Source organism: Alosa alosa, chromosome 6 (assembly GCF_017589495.1).
Source record: "Alosa alosa isolate M-15738 ecotype Scorff River chromosome 6, AALO_Geno_1.1, whole genome shotgun sequence".
Lineage (NCBI taxonomy): Eukaryota > Metazoa > Chordata > Actinopteri > Clupeiformes > Clupeidae > Alosa > Alosa alosa.
The window spans coordinates 8,337,721-8,356,291 of NC_063194.1; the positions used below are offsets into that span (position 1 = coordinate 8,337,721).

The 18,571-nt window shown below is 41.8% G+C and overlaps 2 protein-coding genes across 4 annotated transcripts; one reads left to right on the forward strand and one right to left on the reverse strand.

The window, feature by feature from the left end:
* Positions 1 to 318: 318 nt before the first annotated feature.
* top3a (DNA topoisomerase III alpha) lies at positions 319 to 12,872 on the reverse strand. Of its 3 annotated transcripts, none has more exons than XM_048244802.1 (20): positions 12,716 to 12,872; positions 12,256 to 12,421; positions 12,069 to 12,128; positions 11,909 to 11,982; positions 11,747 to 11,822; positions 11,547 to 11,655; positions 7,008 to 7,151; positions 6,692 to 6,862; positions 6,224 to 6,327; positions 5,980 to 6,054; positions 5,818 to 5,900; positions 5,516 to 5,723; positions 4,564 to 4,749; positions 4,122 to 4,251; positions 3,893 to 4,006; positions 3,367 to 3,532; positions 2,828 to 2,971; positions 1,837 to 1,959; positions 868 to 1,622; positions 319 to 649 (listed from the first exon to the last, which is right to left on the reverse strand). In XM_048244802.1, the coding sequence occupies exons 2-20, from the start codon at positions 12,355 to 12,357 to the stop codon at positions 498 to 500; spliced, it is 2,976 nt and encodes a 991-aa protein (XP_048100759.1). In that variant the 5' UTR covers positions 12,358 to 12,421; positions 12,716 to 12,872; the 3' UTR covers positions 319 to 497. The 3 variants fall into 3 exon arrangements, with proteins under 3 accessions (XP_048100759.1, XP_048100758.1, XP_048100757.1); XM_048244801.1 differs by having other exon boundaries at positions 12,566 to 12,872; XM_048244800.1 differs by having other exon boundaries at positions 12,256 to 12,872.
* A 180-nt stretch (positions 12,873 to 13,052) lies between these two features.
* smcr8a (Smith-Magenis syndrome chromosome region, candidate 8a) lies at positions 13,053 to 18,474 on the forward strand. Its single transcript, XM_048244803.1, has 2 exons — positions 13,053 to 15,800; positions 16,036 to 18,474. The coding sequence occupies exons 1-2, from the start codon at positions 13,549 to 13,551 to the stop codon at positions 16,484 to 16,486; spliced, it is 2,703 nt and encodes a 900-aa protein (XP_048100760.1). The 5' UTR covers positions 13,053 to 13,548; the 3' UTR covers positions 16,487 to 18,474.
* Positions 18,475 to 18,571: the final 97 nt, after the last annotated feature.

Genomic DNA, 18,571 nt, shown 5'->3' on the forward strand with positions numbered 1-18,571 from the left:
GTTTCTCAAAATGGTACAGTCCGCTTCACCCATAGACAGTTAAAGAAAGGCTTTACCCCATGACTATAAAATAATGTGACCCCAATGCCTAAATGTTTTTGTTTTCAATATCCTCAATAATATGTTTTTCCCTGTTTGAATTAACCTACACCTTATCCTTAAATTTATGTCCAAATCATTGACTGTATACAGTCAGTCACTGTCAATAAGATGACTGCATACAGTCAATGGTCCAATGTAATGTTTCAGCATTTACAGACATTTTAATGAATCATTCTATGTTAGCGGAAAATATGCAAAAAAAATATCAAACACAGACAGATTTATTTACATTTATTTACCAATTCAACAGAAATAGTTATGTAAAATACAGCTTAATTTAAGAAAGGAAATCAAATTTCAATGGCATAGAGATGCAAAGCCAACTATAAACTTCATTTAAATTCTATGTCCAATATTTGTTTTTTTACATTAAATCATGTTTTGGACAGTCCTGCTTAATTGCCCTGGGGGCATGTTGTCCGTGTGTGTCCAGGCTGATGGCATATCCCACAAGTCCTGGGTCTCTTAGCCCCCGGGGCTTTTGTCGAATGAGGTCCTGTCTTTCTTCCCCTTCTTTCTGTTTCTCCATTGTTGAATCCTCTTGAGACTGATGGAGAGATTTAGAGGGGAACATTTTAACAATACATGCCACAGCCCACAGTATGTCAATATTGTGAAATACAGAAAATGTTGCTAATACTAGAAATGTTAAAAATATATTCATATATATTATATATGTACATTGTATTTGTATGTGTATTTATATTTTAAACGGTACGAGTCAAACTAGTGTTTTATCAAGGGTGGAGTACTCGAGTATCATACCTGATGGTGGGACGTTCTCGTCAGCCCACTGGAAGAAGCCACACTGCTGCTCGCGCGGTTTCCCACAGGTGTGAAACATGCGCCCTTTATTGGGCCCATCCTTCATCACTGTTCTGGTAACGGCCGCTTCATTACAGTTACACATGGTCTCGTCTCCGTTTCCACCACCAGACCCTCCGTTCATGAACCCTTGGTTTGTGTTGCCAAACCCAAGAGATGGCCTGGGAGGCTGAGGGGTTGGTCGAGGAGGCTGGTTTCTCCCTGTGGTCTGCCCTAGCCCCTGGTCATTCGGCTGGTCTGCCCACAGGAAGAAATTACAGTTGCCCGAGTTGCACTTGTAGAACTGCCGACCCTGATTGGGACCTTCCTTGCGCACGGTGAGGAGAAGGGCATCCTGACCACAGTTGCACACCGTGGCGTTGTTTTGGACAGCGGCAGGTGGCTGGCTCGACCAGACAGGTGCAGGGGGAGGTGGAGCAGACGGCCTGCCACTCTCAGCCCGAGGCCTTGGGGCGGGAGGTCTACTGCTGTCAGCCCTGGGCCTTGGACCTGGGTTGGCTCTGGGCTGAGACTGCTGACGTGGGGTGGCACTGAAACTGGATTGACTGGCTTGTCCTCCTCCTCCTCCTCCTCCTGGCCTCAGGTACTTCAGATTCAGCACCTCTCTCAAAGTCTCATCACATCCACCGATGCAACCCACAAATTCTAAGGGCATCATGGGAGGAAGGCTTCCCCTCTTGAATTTCAACTTCAACCTACAAACACATAGAACATATTACTTTGCACAGTCTTTTAAGTGACAGATTTTTAGTGATGATGATGAATTGTTACTGAAATTAACTACACATAGTTTTGAACTATACCCTTCAGAATCTTGTTTTGTATACTACTCCACACAAGTCAGCTAAATGTGTAAATATACATATGTGAATGAAAGGTAAATGATTAAGCATAAAAGTGAACCCATACATGTGCACAGGATGAGGTCGGCAAGTTGGACAGATGCTGTCGTCTCTTCTGACCTCCAGCACAGAGTCTGGGAACCACACGGCTGACTTGCAGGCGGGGTATCCTGTACATGACAGAAATTTCCTGCAAGGGGAAGTGAGTGAGGGAGACAGATAAACATTCACAACATCACAATGGATACTAAATAAAGGGCAGTAATGTTTTAATGTCAGGCCAATACTGCCTATATGTGCCATAGTAGACTACTTGCCAGAATCTAACTCAATATACTTTACCATCTGTCTCTCTCAATAGACCAGGGTGCTCATGTACGAAGCTTGCGTACGCACAAAAATGTTGCGTACGCCATCTTTCATGCTCACGGTCGGATGTATCAAGAGTAAATTAATGTGAGAATGAGCATTTCTCCTGGGTTTCTCCACGCCAAATCCCCATCAAACCCTGTTATGCAAACCCTGTCACCTACTTGCAGACTGACCAATGAATCTGCCACAGTGTCTGACCCTATAGCCACTGCCACTCTCTGCCACTCACATTTTTCATCACTTTTTTTTCATTTGCTGATTTTGGAGGTTGCAGGTTCGAATACGGATGGATCCACAAATGAGGCCATTTTCTTGAGTGGCCTTCTAGTTCTTGAATTTCCCCTGGGGATCAATAAAGTATCTATCTATCTATCTATCTATCTATCTATCTATCTATCTATCTATCTATCTATCTATCTAGTTAGTATATTAAAATTAGTGTGATTGAGGGAGGAGAGAGGGTGGAGTGTAGTGCTCGTGCATATGTGCTTAATTTCACGTTATTTGGGATGTACAAAGAAAAGCTGCCTGGAATGCTGCATATGCACAGTTACATATATCAGATTTCTTTTGTGCGTACGCTACTTTCCTGGTTTGCATGTACGCAATGTTTTGGTATGAATTCTTCGCAAGCCTTTGTACATGAGGCCCATGATCTTTTTTGGTTTCGTGGGGGGTTGTCTTACGTGGTGCTGTCCTTCTTCTGTTTCAGGACCATGTCTCGATTGCAGCTGGGACACTTCCGCACAGGCATGGGCAGCTCTATCTCCTGCTCTTGCTCTGTGTACTCCTGTGCCTGGCCTAGGTAACTTGACAGAGCCTCATCCAACCTGCCAGGGCAACAGGAGAGTAATAGTAACGACCATATGGCCATGAAAAACATAGACAACTAGAGAGGTGCTCAGGCAGCGCAGACTTCCACTGAGGCCAAATGCTATAACTAGAGTGGCTCTAGGCCAGAGCATTTAATGGGTTCATCTTATGCTGCATCTTTCCATCAAGTTTCATGAAAGACGAGTAGTTGTCATATTGCTCCAATTCACAACTAATCAGGAGCTGGCTAACAATAGCTTGATGTACGCAAACAAAACAAATCAAAACTTACAAATATTCTTCAGTTACAGCATGTCATTAACTCTTTTCAGATAGACTGTTCTGCTCCACTGCTCTTCCTACAGAAAACAATACCAGGAGGCATTTTAAGGGTGCTGACTGTGGAACTCACTTCTTTGCCTTCTGTACAGATTCGATGAACACAGCCTTGTATTTGGCCACATGATGTCGCAGGACAGAGGCTTTATCTTTCCTTCCCTCAGAGACCAGTTTAAGGTCCGCTTCCAGCTCTGCTCTCAAGTCCGGCTTGGACATCTCATAGCCCATGGAGTTGTAACCTGCAAGTTATAAAGGAAATGCTATGAATCCATCAAGGGAGAGGGGAGAGAAGACACCTGGGTAGTTCACACAAAACTAAAAATATCAGATTTTTACAGTATTTGCTCTACGTCCTACAGATACTGTGTGACACTAAACTCAACACAAAGAATTTTGGCAGACACAAGCATGCTCTAACGAGAGGTCATTTGTGAATTATCTTTGCCAAAGTTTTATAACACAACAATATTTAAGTGCACGTGACCCTTAATCTAGTGTAGCTGTTGTAGTAGTACATAACAAATGCAGAACAACCTTAGTGCCATTTACTGGTATTGCATTTGTGTTTCCAAAAACAATGTAGAACAGAAAGGGCTGACCTTCCACCAGGCCCATGCCAAGCTCCCCTGGGAGAAACCTTTGGTCTGCAGTCAGTCCAACATACATTCGGCTTTTAATGGTCTCGATGTGATCAGCATGTGTGGCATCGGTGCCTAGAAGATAAAGTCATTAACACTTGTCTGTCACATTATTCACACTTGATTCTCAAGCACTTCATGAACACATTCAGGTACTCTCTGCATTTAATTTTCTTGCAATTAGTCGTACCAATGCCATGTTTTTCCATGAGGGAAATGAGGTCAGCTTCTGTCAGCAGTTGTGGTGGGCTCGTCTGTCCATCAACCATCTCTATGGCCGATGGCTGAAACTGAGACCCCTGTTCATAGACTGGAATTATCTAGGGCAGAAACACACATGAGTAAATCCACACGGATCATTCCATGTTAAATCAGATACGGTTGTTGCTGCACCATATCAGATTTTGTTCAAACTTTCTCTATATCATAAATGGTTCCCAAACCAAGGTCTGCAAAATACTTCTGTTCAAATCTTAAGTTGTCTTATACACACTCAGTGCTGTGGTAAAGGATGTCCATGCTCTCAAATGACAGGAATTTACTTAAACTAACAGTAACATTTTATGTAATTTATAACAGAATACAGCAGGTTGTTCACCAGATTACCTGTCTGTATGTATGTATTTGCCTACCTTTGTGTACCATTTATCATAGGGGTAAACATCCAGATAGTTCCGGGCGATGATCATAAGGCCACTTGCAGAGAATTTCTCCTCAGCTATATCAATATCAACTGTGGTTTCCTGTCCCTGGGCATCCTGGGAGCAACAAGCCAGGAAATGGCGGACTATGAACTCATACAGACGTTTTTCGTTGCCCTGTTTCAACAAAAAAGAAAGTGTAAGTAGTGTAAAACAAGGCTATCTAATTTGTGAAAATACAACAAATTATAAACTGGCTACATCTCTGATTGAAAGCACATTTTTCCCATATATTTACATTTTACATGTATTCATTTAGCAGACACTGTTGTCCAAAGTGACTTACATATGTCAACTATATTACAAGGGATTACATTGTCCCCAGAGCAACATGGGGTTAAGTGCCTTGCTCAAGGGCACAGCGGTGGAAGCTGGGAATTGAACCCACAACTTCTAAGGCTACTGCACGCTAGCCCTAGCCTGGCGAGCCAGACCCACATTAAAATGTAGGGTCTGGGCACTCACCGTTCGCAGTGCTCAGTCCGAGGGGCGGGATAATCAGTTGTCTTTCAAATTCCCTCTGCACGCAATAGGACGCAATAGCACATTTGTTTTCAAGTAGCAGGGAATTCAAGCCAAACCGTTGCAACTCTGCCATCAATCATTATGTTAAGCCCACCAAACGACTCTATACACGATTTCAATGCCTGATTAAGTTTCGATTTCTGGAGCTCACAAGCCAACGGAGAGTTGCTAGACTAGCCCTGGCAGCAAATGTAATTTGCTGCCGCTAGGGGCGTGTCTAGATTTCTAGGCTACGCTAGCCCAGCTACTTAACAACTACACTACCACCACCCTGTGCATATAAAGTGAATTATTCTCACTACACTACAATGCACTTCATCAACTACAGCAGCAATTATGTTTAATTCTGCACAGTCACCTGCAGGCTGTTGGTGTATTTGGTGGGGTGAATGGGGGGATGGGCTTGATCAGATTTGTTTCCATTTCGAGGAGTGGGCCCACCCCTATCCAGAATGCCCTGTGCAAATGCCCCCCACTCATTGTCCTGAGTCTGTTGCTGTACCAGGGAGGTCAAGTTGAGGTCTTTTGGGAAGATGTTGGTCTCAGTGCGGGGATAGCTGATAAGCCTGATGGGAGGGGGAAGAGGGGTTATTAGTTAATGCTTTCCATTCATGTTCATGTTGCCACCAGCTCTGTAAAACAGACAGCCTACAGACTTACCCTTGAGTGTAAAGTTTTTCCGCTATTTTCATGGTTTCTTTCGCATTGATCCTCAATTTGCGTGAGGCCGCTTTCTCGAGTTCCTGAAAATATGAAAATCAAGAATGTACCTCCAAGGGGCTGTTTGGGAGCTATGTTATGTTTTTGAGTACTCATACTTACAACAGTGTCAAGAGGCTGTGGTCTCCATTTACTTTTGGGTTTACTTGTGACAGCAACCACAGTGGCAGTGGGATCCTAAGATAAAATAGGGAGAGAAAATAAAATAATCACACTCAGATGATATTGTCACAACAGTTTATGGCACCAAAATCCTTAGAATAAATTCCTGTTCAAACTTCAAGTACATTTTTCTTTGACATCATCTTTGGAACATTGCATTACTCTTTCACTATGACAGACCCACCTCCATGCAAATCTGATAGAGTACAAGGCAGGCAGTATGGCTGAAGAGACGATGCCTTTTCCAAACAAATTCTACCATTTCCTCCTCATTTGGTTCATGGAGAACTGAAAATACAGAACCTCATTCATTTCAGAGTAAACAATAATGAAATGATGCATATGTTCCCGTGCAGAGCCAGACATATACACCTTTGTCTGCAAGACAAGATGTAACTGTCAGTCATTCCCAGAATCATATTGATTGATTGTTAATGAGTTCTTCATCAGCGGCACAGTGTCTGGTCTCAAACTAAATATAAACTGCTTATTAGACATGACCTCTCTAAGAACACACACTGTTAATATGACCACACTGCATTCTTTCTTTTTATGAGTGTCAGGTAAATGAAAGCCATTCAATATACACCATGCATTGCCGTATATTAGTAACCCACTTACCATGCTCTATCTGTTGACAATGCAAATTTACCTTTGATCTTAAAGAAGGTCTCAGGGATGAAAGCTTGGATAGATTTGAACCGCTCCACCACAAATCCCAGTGTAGGAAACTGGCAGCTTCCATAGCTTATGAGCTGATTGGCCAGAGATTCTGGGAAGATCTTCTGTAAGCGCATAGTCTGAAACCTCGTAAATGCTGCTCCTGGAGAAATATTCATTAATATCACAGTGTTAAGAATTTCAGATATACTTTTAGATAGTCAAATACATCACACAAAACATGCATAATGTTTTGTTGTGCCTTAATTACCAATATCAAAACAATTCAATGAACAAAAAATATTTACCAATTCGCAAATCTAGCTCTTGTCTGACATCCACTGCATCACTGATGTTGACATTTGGCTCTGTCAGTGTCTCACATGCTCTCCTGATAGAGTTTGGTGTGATTTCAGAAAAATGGGCTCGAAACACTTGGATGTTTGGCTTGACTGTAAGAGAGTTATAATGGAGGATTACATTTTGTATTGAAACCTTTGTTTTCACTAACCATTTTCAAATCATCAAGTATACCGTATTTTCCGGACTATAAGTCGCTCCTGAGTATAAGTCACATCAGTCAAAAAATGAGTCATGAACAGGAAAAAAACATATATAAGTCGCAGCGGACTATAAGTCACATTTATTTAGAAAAGTATTTCACAAAATCCAAAACCAAAAACAGAGACTATGTAACTGGATTATTGAGGCCAAAAAGATGAATGAAGACGAAGGAGTGAAGGCAGCCAAGAGGAGGGCAGGAAGGTAATTGCAAAGCAAAAGATTCACTGAAAGAAAATGCCATGTGGTACACCAAAATGTATTTAAAATGAGAATACAATGCAATCAAGCATTTTGGGCGATGTGGAGTCACAAGATGGCAGCAGATTAAATGCTCACGAGAGAGAAAAAGATGCAATTTGACTGAAGCAAGCCAGGCGATAGGCCAATAGGCCCGACGGTAATTGTAAAGCAAAAGATTCACTGAACAAAAATGCTGATATTGATACATGAAAATGTAGCTAAAAATGTGGAGAATGCAATGCAATCGAGCATTTTAGACGATGTGGAGTTACAAGCTGGCAGCAGATTAAAGGCTTGAGAGAGAAAAAGATGTGGTTTTAAAAGGACGTGCAGACCGAAGCTGCAGCAAGCAGGTGATATTTAGAAATGTATTTTACAAAATCCAAGACTAAGAACAGACAGACTACAGCAGGGAAAATAAGTATTGAACACGTCAACATTTTTTTCAGTAAGTATACTTCCAGTGAGGCTATTCGCATGACATTTTCACAGACATTAGTATTAACTTAGGTAATCCACACATATATAAAAATCCAAACATCAATGTCTAAAAGTAGAGTTATGAGTAAAAAAGTGGAATGGCACAGGGAAAAAGTATTGAACACGCTAGGAAAAAGCAATACACAAAGGCAAGGAATGGCAAGGAACAAACTGGATTTTATCAGTAATTAGAGAAATTATCCCTCCTATCTGTGCAAATTGATAAAAGCTGGGTTAGTACATACTGGTGGGCTATAAAAAGGTTTTTTGTTACCAAGGTGTCACACAAGAAACATTTCATGATGGGTAAAAGCAAAGAGCCCTCCCAAGACCTTTGCAACCTTATTGTTGCAAAACATATCAATGGAACTGGTTACAGATGCACTTCAAAACTTCTGAATCATCCAGCAAGCAGTATTGGAGCCATTATCTGCAAGTGGAAGGACCATCACTGCATCATCAACTGGCCATGCACAGAATCTCCTTGCAAGATTTCTAAACCAGGAAGTCAGAAGGATAGTCAGAAGAGTAGCCCAAGATCCAAGGACCACTCAGAGAAAGCTCCAGAAAGACTTGGAGGCAGCAGGTACAATTGTTACAGAGAAAATCATAGGTAATACATTCCACCACCATGGCCTCTATGCACGCTCATCCCGCATGACTCTATTGCTGAAGAAAAACATGTAAAACCTTGTTGAAAGTTTGCTACACAACATTTCGACAATCCTATGAAATACTGAGAGAATGTATTCTGGTCTGGTGAGGGCAAAATTGAATTTTCGGATGTCTACATACACACCAAATTTGGAGAAGAAATGGCACTGTGCATCACCCTAAAAATACCATACCAACAATGAGGTTTGGAGGTTGTGGCATCATGTTGTGGGCTGTTTTTCATCTCAAGGTACTAGCAGACTTCATTCAGTTGAAGGAATGATGAATGGAGTCATTTTGTTCTGGGAGAATCTTTACATCCACCAGGATGATGAGGATGAGACGTGGCTAGACCTTCCAGCAGGACAATGATCCAAACCATTCAGCAAAGGAAACTCTCAATTGGTTTCAGAGAAAGGAAATCTAGGCCCTGACTTCAGCCAGAATACTGTGACTGATTAGTTTTCGTCATGCAGGAAATGCCTTGAAGCTGTCATTACGAATAAAGGCTTTTCCACAAAGTATTTAAGAAATTTCAGCAGGCGTGTTCAATACTTTTTTCCTGTGTCATTCCACTTTATTACACACAACTCTACCTATGGACTTTAATGTTTGGATTTTTTTATATGGGTGGATTACTATTATTAATAGTAATGTCTGGTGAAAATTTCATGCAAATAGCCTCATTGGAAGTATACTTACTGAAAAAAATTTTGACGTGTTCAATACTTATTTTCCCCGCTGTATATCAGACAGAGGCCAAAAATATTGAGAATTCTACAGGGAATGTTGAAGATGAAGGAGTGAATAGTGGCAAGAGGCAAGCCGAAGGCTGCTGACAAGGGCCCGACGCTATTGTAAAGCAATTTACAAAAGATTTACTGAACAAAAAAGCTGATGTGGTACATGAAAATGTAGCTAAAAATGTGAAGAATGCAATGCAATCAAGCATTTTGGACGATATTGTGGCACAAGCAACAGAACAAATGCTCACTGGCCACCTCTGAGGGAGCGAGAGAAAAAAAGATGCGCAAATAAAACCAGGGCCTAAATTTCAGCGCGGGTATTGCGCATAAATTATTACGTATTGAGCATACTAATAAAAGTCCCGCAACTCTAGCCATCATAGTGCGAGAAATTCCCACACATTTTACAGCGCTGTCTGACGTTAATCTAATAATGGAGCGGCCTGAATGCGGGACTATTGACTGGACGGACCAACTCTGACTTCAATTGAACCCCATGCAGAGACACACACACACACACGCACGCGCGCGCACACAGGACCACTTTGGGGGTGCCTCTCTCTCTCTCTCTCTCAGCAGGATTTGTCACCGCTAAAGTCAAATTATAGCCTATAGGTGCTTCTACATCAACCGCTATCGACAGGAATGTTATAATCAATTGCGGACGTGAACAGACAGCTACAGACACGGAGCATAGTAGGCCTACTTTCACTTTCTGCATATTAACGTGAAAGATAATTAGTAGCAAAACAGCGATCAAATATTACATGGCAGTGAGTTTTGTTTTCAAATGTTTTCATGCATGTCTAGATAACGGGTGAGGAATGTTTAGGGGACAGACTATCGTAAATCCTCAAAGTATGGCTGGGCAAAGCACAGCACCTTTATTTGGACCATGGCTTGTAGGCTATTCGAGTCAGCTATAGGCCTTTATTTCTTGCGTTTTACTGTGAGACATAGGCCTATACTTTTCGTTATAGGAGCGGCATAGGCCTATATCAATGGCAATGGTTCATTAAGTTTCATGTATGAAAGAGTGTCTGGATTTCCATCCGCTTATTGCGAGATAAGGCATCCGCTTTCATTCATTCATGGAACGTGTGCTGTGCTGCAAGGGAAAACTTATTCCATATAGCCAAAGAGGTCTAAGATAGCCTACATTAAGTTATTTTTTTAATTATGCATGATTTACTTTTTTTTTTAATAAAATTTGTAGGCTGATGCCTGGCAGCAACAATTGTGTTTAAATGTAGGTTATTGCTTCAGCCTCTAGCTCAGAAAGGGGCTGCGTGCGACTGGTAGCTTGAGAGCAACGTGTTGGAGACTCATGGTGTAGGATGATGACTTTACATTGGCAACAATATTACACCAACCAACAATATAAATTATTAAGAAGAGCTCTTTTATGAGTTAAATTGAAGCAAAATTATACTGGCTTTTATTTGTCCGAATCTGAGGGCCGGCTATAAATAGAATCCCGGCCATAATTTGAGCATTTAAGTATGCACGTGTGTTTCAGGCATAGCGAGTACTAATCTCTGACTGAAAGTGCACAGGACTTGTGCATTTGAGAGCGCTCTCTCGAAGCTGTAGACGGTAATGTTTCATGTCAGTTAATATAAATTAACATTTAAAAACATGTTCAATTATATAATTTTTTTCATATATAAGTCGCACCTGACTATAAGTCGCAGGACCAGCCAAACTATGAAAAAAAGTGCGACTTATAGTTCGGAAAAAACGGTAAGTATAGTATATAAGTCTGGTCTCTGCATTTATCCCAATCTGTGAATTAGTGAAACATACTTCTTGAATTTCCCCTTGAGGATCAATAAAGTATCTATCTATCTATCTATCTATCTATCTATCTACTCAGCACACAGTGAACACACAGTGAGCTGAAGCACACAGTAATCCCGGCGCAGTGAGCTGCCTGCAACAACAGCGGCGCTGGGGGGGCAGTGAGGGGTTAGGTGCCTTGTTCAGGGCACTTCAGCCGCCTTCTACTGGTTGGGGTTCCCTCCGGTTCCAAGTCCGAAGCGCTAACCAGTAGGCCACGGCTGCCCATCATTTGTTTTATTCAATCATTCAGATTGTACAAGCATAGATCAGTTCTGGTTCATAGGTCAGACCACATTTACATGATACTGGAAAAACACTCACCTGCTTTGCAAACATCAATGACCTCAAAGCCAATGTTTTCTCCCTCTCTGTCACAATCTGTCCATATCATTAGGGCCTGGCATTGTCGAACCTCTCTCTCTAGAGTCCTCTATATGTAAACACAATAAAGATACCCAAAAAAGTTAATTTGGCTCACTATATTATGACATGTGCAATTTTTGTTAAAACCTGACTTGTACCTTTATTTGTATGAAGTTTTCTGGGCAATACTTTTCAACCTCTGCTTCAAACAATAAAACTGGATTACAACTGTGCCTGTAAAATGACAGGGGGACAGTTTACTGTATCTGTTGTTGGACACTGTACCAAGTCACTAGCTGACTAACCCCAAAACAACTCACCATTTTTGAAAAGGAGTTTTGAATTCCAAACCTAAGAGATGTCCAGACACTGAGGTCATGGTCACAGAGACATTCTGTAACAAGCCATGTACAATATAACCGTAAGTTGAAATATTGTAAGTAACATAAAGAATGTTTGGTATTTAGAGAACAACCTTACCTGTCCGAACAAGTTATACTCATACTCATACAACTTGTTGTACACGGATAATCCTTCTTTCTAAAAGTGTTCAAGTACACAGAGAGCGAAAACATGTTATAAACAAGGGGACGCTATATGAAGTGAAGATGCACACAAATCTGCCCATGATCGTGTCAATGACGGAACAAGACGGCCATGTACTTACCCTTCTTGCCCTTCCATTTGACATAATCTCAGATATCCCCTTGGCTGCATCGTTCTTCTCAGCAACGCACAGAACTTTCTTAATCTGAGTTCGTCTGATCATGTTTTCTGACCCTTGCTGACAAAATCGTCTCTGCACTAACAGTCTTCTCACTTGGAGCAGTGATCTATTGATAACATTAATTATCATACTCTACTTGCTGACAGTGCAAGTAGTTACATTCTTAAAGGCAATTACAATGTCCTTAAAAATCGCATAAAAATGCCTAACATGTATATTACAAACGTGTGTGGCTAACAAGCTAAGTTACCTTGTGTCCAAAAGCTCTAACGTTAGCTCCAGTAGTGAGCTAACGTTAGCTAACTTTAGCTAATTGTGGTTAGCCAGCTATCTGGCTACCACGTTAGGAAACAAAATCATCCGTTTCAAATATTCGTACTTTACTTGATGTACTACTTACAGACTACAAACGTGAATGGCAAGTTGTGATATGACGTTTATTTGGCTAGCCTGACGCTAGCCCGTAATTTTACAAATTCGGCGCCTATCAGCAATTGTCGTAATGTCCTACCGTAAAACTATTAAAAGGGCCGTAACATTGGTTCGTATTTCTCGTTTTCTGTGGTTACTAATTTTTCAGATTTAAACAGTTCAATTAATTTACGTAGATCTAATCTGCAATCGTTAACACATTCGTATCGACATATGAATAACACATTTTCACATTTTCCTATACTTCCTTGTTTAGATTCTGGTGTAGAATTAGTCACGTGAGAATGAACCACTGCCCACTCGCTTTAAATATGGCTGATGTCGCTTGATGCTGAATTGATATTGAGTTTTCATTATTACCACGGACTACATTTTCGGAGAAGGTCGCTCTGTTTCTCATCACTGGACGGCAAATATTATAGCGGGGTTTGTGATGTCTTCTTTGGATTTTACAAAAGGTTAGAGGTGTTGAAGCTAGTTTTGAATACTAGCAAAAAAATGTTACGTTACGTGTGTACAACCTTACTGACGTGAAATGCTCTTATGACAGTATGTAGCTAGCTGGCTAGTTACTGAGTGAATAACATTACTTTAAGACATGCCTTGGCATTCAATCGTATCGAATATGTCAGCAATTACGAACACAGTCTTAGCCCCTTGTCGTCTAGATATATCCTTATTTTAATTAATAATGCAACGGGACCGTCGCCCGACTGCTGTGTTGATGCACACTATAGCATACACACTGAAGGAGCTGTAGACGTGCAATTCTCCTAATGTCGTTCCGCACACTGGGAAAACATGATCGGCTCACCAGACGTGGTGGCTTTTACCAAAGAAGATGACTTTGGAGAGCTCTATCCGGATCCGTATGTGCTCCCAGAGGAGTTTTCCGTGCCTTTGTTTACCCATGCTACGAATCCATGGACAAAGACCACCTACGCTAAATTTTCCAAGGATTTTATCCTCATCTCCGAGTTCTCTGAACAAGTGGGTCCACAACCCCTGCTCACCATTCCAGATGACTCAAAAGTATGTGGAACGTTTGACCTTAATTATTTCTCACTGCGCATCATGTCTGTGGACTACCAAGCTTCATTCGTTGGGCACCCTCCAGGGTCCAACTACCCAAAGCTCAATTTTGTGGAGGACTCTAAAGTGGTTCTGGGGGACTCAAAGGAGGGTGCCTTTGCCTATGTTCATCATCTGACCTTGTATGATCTGGAAGCTCGGGGCTTTGTCAGGCCATTCTGCATGGCGTACATCTCTGCAGATGAAAGAAAGATCATGCAGCAGTTTCAGAAGCTCTCCTCTGAGTTCTCTAAAGCCTCAGAGTGTTTGAAATGTGGGAACCGAAAAGCTTTTGCAAACGAACTGCTGAAGAAACTGAAAGATCTAGAGTACACCAGGTCAGTAGTCCACAAAGAGGCTGAGTTGCAAAAGATGAACAATGGCTGCTACTCCACACAGGCCATTGAGAAAGCTAATGAATTGGCTAATGTCGAAAAGTCCATATATGAACACAAAGACTTGTTGAGGCAGATCACGTCTTACCCCAGCAGAAAGAGGAAAGACCCTGAATGTGTTTCATTTGAACCAGAGAAACCCATCGACACGAGCGATGTAGACCTTGCACTCTCATCCATACCTTCGGACCTCGAAGACAAGACAGCAGCAGGAGACGAGGCTGACCAGAGACCGTCTTACATACCTCAACTCATCAAAGCAAAATCTGCTAAATGTTTTGACAAGCGACTGAAAACACTGGAGGAGCTTTGCGAATCCACTTTTTTCCATCAGACTATGGATCAACTGAAACTCATTGAACAGTCTTTCAGAGGGGATCTTTGCTACATATACACCAGTCAGATAGACCGAGCTTTGGTCCGGCGGCAGAAAGTAACCAATTTTCTCTTTGAGGAGGAAGAGGGATGGCAAGAAGAGGGACCCACAAAGCAGTATGAGGCAGCTGGTCTCCCTGTAGTGAACCAACCACCCTCGATGTCCGACATGTGTGCAGAACCGATGAGCCTGGAATCGTATTCATCCTGTGTGGACACCATTCAAATCAAAACAGAGCCTGAATTGGCAGAGGGCCCCCCAGAGTCCAGCCCCTCCGATTTCACTCAGGAAACCTCTGAGGAAGCTGCTGACACAGAAACAAAAGGGAGCTTCAGTAGTGACCGAAGCATAGAGGCTATAAGCCCAGGCAACCTACAGATGCAATATCAAGATACTGTAGAAGTGGGGACAAGCGCTGGCATTGAGGAATGTACTACCATAGCTGACAGTGCATTTTTGGACCAGGGTGCAGCTGACTCCTCCAGTCTATATTATGAAATGCCCTCTGTTCAAACTGGGACAGATGGAGTCGTCAGTACATTTCCTTTATTAGAAAATGACATGGCCATGAACCATGCTGCTGTCACGTACCAAACTGGGAGCATTGTTCAAGTGGATACTGCCTGCTGTATGGGGCAGGAGGGTTTCATCAGTGAGGAGCCCTTGTCCAAGCCGCCGCACGATGGCTGTGGGGACATGGTGGTGAAACATGAACCTCTGTCTTTGCTCCAGAGGGACCCTGCACTCCAGGGAGACTATGTTTTAGGTGAGCCTGCCTTAGAAAGCCCTTGCACGGGACTGTCTCTCCCTGAGCTTAACTCAAACACACTCTCGGAGGAGATGGCCAGGATTAATGTCGAGGACGCCTCTGATACTACCAGCTACATGAGCACGTCCACCAGTTCGGACCGGGCACCGTCACCATTCTGCCATGGTGACCCAGTCACCCTGAAACAGAAGAAGAGGGCAGGGCAGAGCACCCTGAAATTCATCCGGCAATACCCCTTTGCGCAGCAAGCCATATTCTGCCTCCTGAGCGGACGGACTCTAGTGGTGTTAGGAGCCGAGGAAGGCACGGTGAGGAAGCTGGTCAATGCGTTGTCTATTTTTGTGCCCAACCTTGGGAAATATGGAGAAACTGTACAGCCTTGGCTCTCGACACCGTTTCAACTGACTGACCTACACAGATGGAAGCTCATTGGTCTTCAGAGGTAATGTAGTGATTCAATTCCATAATAAGTATGACCATTCAAAAAGAAACAGTTTTGCCAATCAAGATCCTCATTTGTTATGGTTGCATTGTTATTAACAGGTTTCTATGCACAGGTGGGTCTTAAAACCCACCTGTATTTATCATGCGGCTTGTTCGAGAATAAGAATATTATGTTTTATGTGATTATTTTTTCTTTTTTTGGCTCTGTAACTGAAGGCTTGTCTCTGTTGTAGGATGGCATCACCCACAGGATCCAGCATTCTCCACTCTCTGAGCCGCTATAGTCGTTACATAGGCATTCTGGACACTGACAACAAGACAATGCGGTGCCCTCCGTACAAAGGCACTCTGCTCGGCCACATGGCCGACCACAGGACTCAGATCAAGAGGGGAAGCACTTACTTCCTCCACGTCCAGAGCATGCTGACCCAGCTCACCGCCAAGGCATTTCTTTTCACGTTCTGCCACCACCTCCATCTCCCTGTCGGTTCGGAGGATGAAGACTCCGTCGTGGCGCGCAGGACTAGCTTTTTGCATCATCTGGGCTACAGCGAGGAGGAGAGCAAAATCGTTCACTTCTTAAGTGAACTCATCAAACAGCATTACATTCAGGGGCCTTCCAAGGGAACCAGCCAATCAGTCTTGCGTTTTAATTACACCACCAGCTATTTGTACAAGATCTAATTTTGAATGTGTCCTTGTGCTCAATCGAGATGCTTGTGTTTACCCCCATCTTGAAATCAGGAGACCAAGAAATTGTGAGCGTGATTTATTTAATTTGCATCCCATTTTAAAGGAGATATATTTACAGGTATTCCAGCAAAAAAAAAAAAAAAAAATGGCTGCTTTAAACAGTCAATCACCATAGTGATTTTGAGCATCTCTTTTACACTGTCATAAGTGTGTTATTTGCTGACCGGTTCACACTAATGCTTTTAATGTATGAAGCTTTCTGAGGGCTGTGCATTGGAGAGGAATGAGGAAAGGAGAGCAGTGTTCTTCTGTGCTCTTGATGTGTCCGTTGTTTCACTGCACTCAGCAGCCGAAGTAACTAGCCCAGTACATTGCACTCACTATTGAAAGCACAAGTGGATAGAGTAGTGTTTCACTCTATTTATGTGTGTAATCAGTGGAATTTACGTCATGACTGACATTGACTTCCTGTGCCAATGGGAAAAACACAGGTCATGTAATGGTAATCTATGATCTCAGCAAGTCTTTTGGGAAGGACATTTGGTATGTTTCTGGTGGGGGGTGAACCATTTTCACAGCTGTCCAAGTCTGCACAAGCTTTTGCCTTTTTAACTACTAACTGCTGTAGTGGATATTTTAAATTTAAAGGTTATATTTTTTACAGCTTTCTTTTGAATGACCATTAAGTGAATTTATGCAGAGCAATGTTTTACAGATCACTATACTCACATGACACTCTTCTGATCAGCCTAAGATATTACTGTTGGCCTTACTTTTTCATACAGATATATAGTATGTCATCATAAATGGATATGAACTTCTATAAATATTTTAATTTTAAAAACAAATAGTTTACTGCCCAACAACAACAAAAAACGGAAGTCATCTTAGCTGTCACCTGATTTTGTTTTTAATTTTTTTTCCCCTCCATTTCTCTAATCATGTCTCCTTTTAAGAACAAAGCCATGCAGTACACCCTGATATGATGTTGAATCATACAAAACAAATTACTGACTCTTGAAATGTCAATAATTGATTATTGAAATGTATCATTGTAAACTCCATAGATCTCTACAACTATTCAATGGCACTGTGCAACATTAATTTCTGCTTTCTGATAAGGACCGAATTGGATTAGTGACAAAAAGCTGGGGAGGCACATGGACCCTCCTATCTCACTAAGCCTATCAGTCCGGCCAGGGTTTAAGGCAAACAAAATAGGTTGAGTAACCAATTTACCCTCTGATGTAATCAGGATACAAAGGAACAGGTATGTTATGCATGAAATACATGAATAGGGTACATCTGTTACGCAAAATGTTGCATGTTTGGAGAAGCAACTTTTTCAGTGGGGAAAAAGTACATTCCGGTTTCCATCGTACCTTATTGTCGTGAATATTCATCCAATGAAGCACTTACTGTTGAATTTGATAGTCGTTGTCCAAGAATTGTGACGTCAGCATGAGTACAGACATGGAATAATTGGTACATCATTATGCTGGATGTTTTGAGCTGATATTTTGTGAGGTAAATTTAGTTGTGGCCAGAAGTCAAGGCACTGTATGTAAATGTTTGCATTGGTTATGTTTCAATCGTACCATGGCTTAGGCTATTTGTTTTGACGCAATTACGACTATAGGACCACTAAAAGGACTATACAAACATAAGTCTGAAAAAAATTCACTAAGTGTTAAAAAGCCATACTAGTAAGCATGTCACATTTTTTCTGCCATCTTTAATTTACCTTTTCCCCTATGTAGCCCATCCTTCATGCTGTTGCCTTGTATCCAAGTTGATGTTATAAAGAAAATATTGTGATTTTGAGTTGGAGATACTTGATATGTGAATCGTAAGCCTTGTATGTGTCCAGTGCGGGTTAAATAGTTACTCATTTTGTCTCAGTCCATGGATGTCTATTCCACTGTGAAATAATCAGTACTATCTACCAACTTTTCATTAAAAAAAACAAACCCGATTTACATTTCCTGTGCACAGCCAGTTCTTTGATATTGTATCTTGAGTGCTGTGTTTTGGTCATCAGATGAAATGAGGAAGGAAACATGCAATACAAATGGA

Coding starts and splice junctions, on each gene's coding strand:
- top3a (XM_048244800.1), bottom strand. CDS start 12,444: ATGATAATTAATGTTATCAATAGATCACTGCTCCAAGTGAGAAGACTG. Junction 12,129..12,255: donor CAAATGGAAGGGCAAGAAGG/GTAAGTACATGG, acceptor GAACACTTTTAG/AAAGAAGGATTATCCGTGTA. Junction 6,328..6,691: donor GACCTTCTTTAAGATCAAAG/GTAAATTTGCAT, acceptor CTGTATTTTCAG/TTCTCCATGAACCAAATGAG.
- smcr8a (XM_048244803.1), top strand. CDS start 13,549: ATGATCGGCTCACCAGACGTGGTGGCTTTTACCAAAGAAGATGACTTT. Junction 15,801..16,035: donor AAGCTCATTGGTCTTCAGAG/GTAATGTAGTGA, acceptor TCTCTGTTGTAG/GATGGCATCACCCACAGGAT.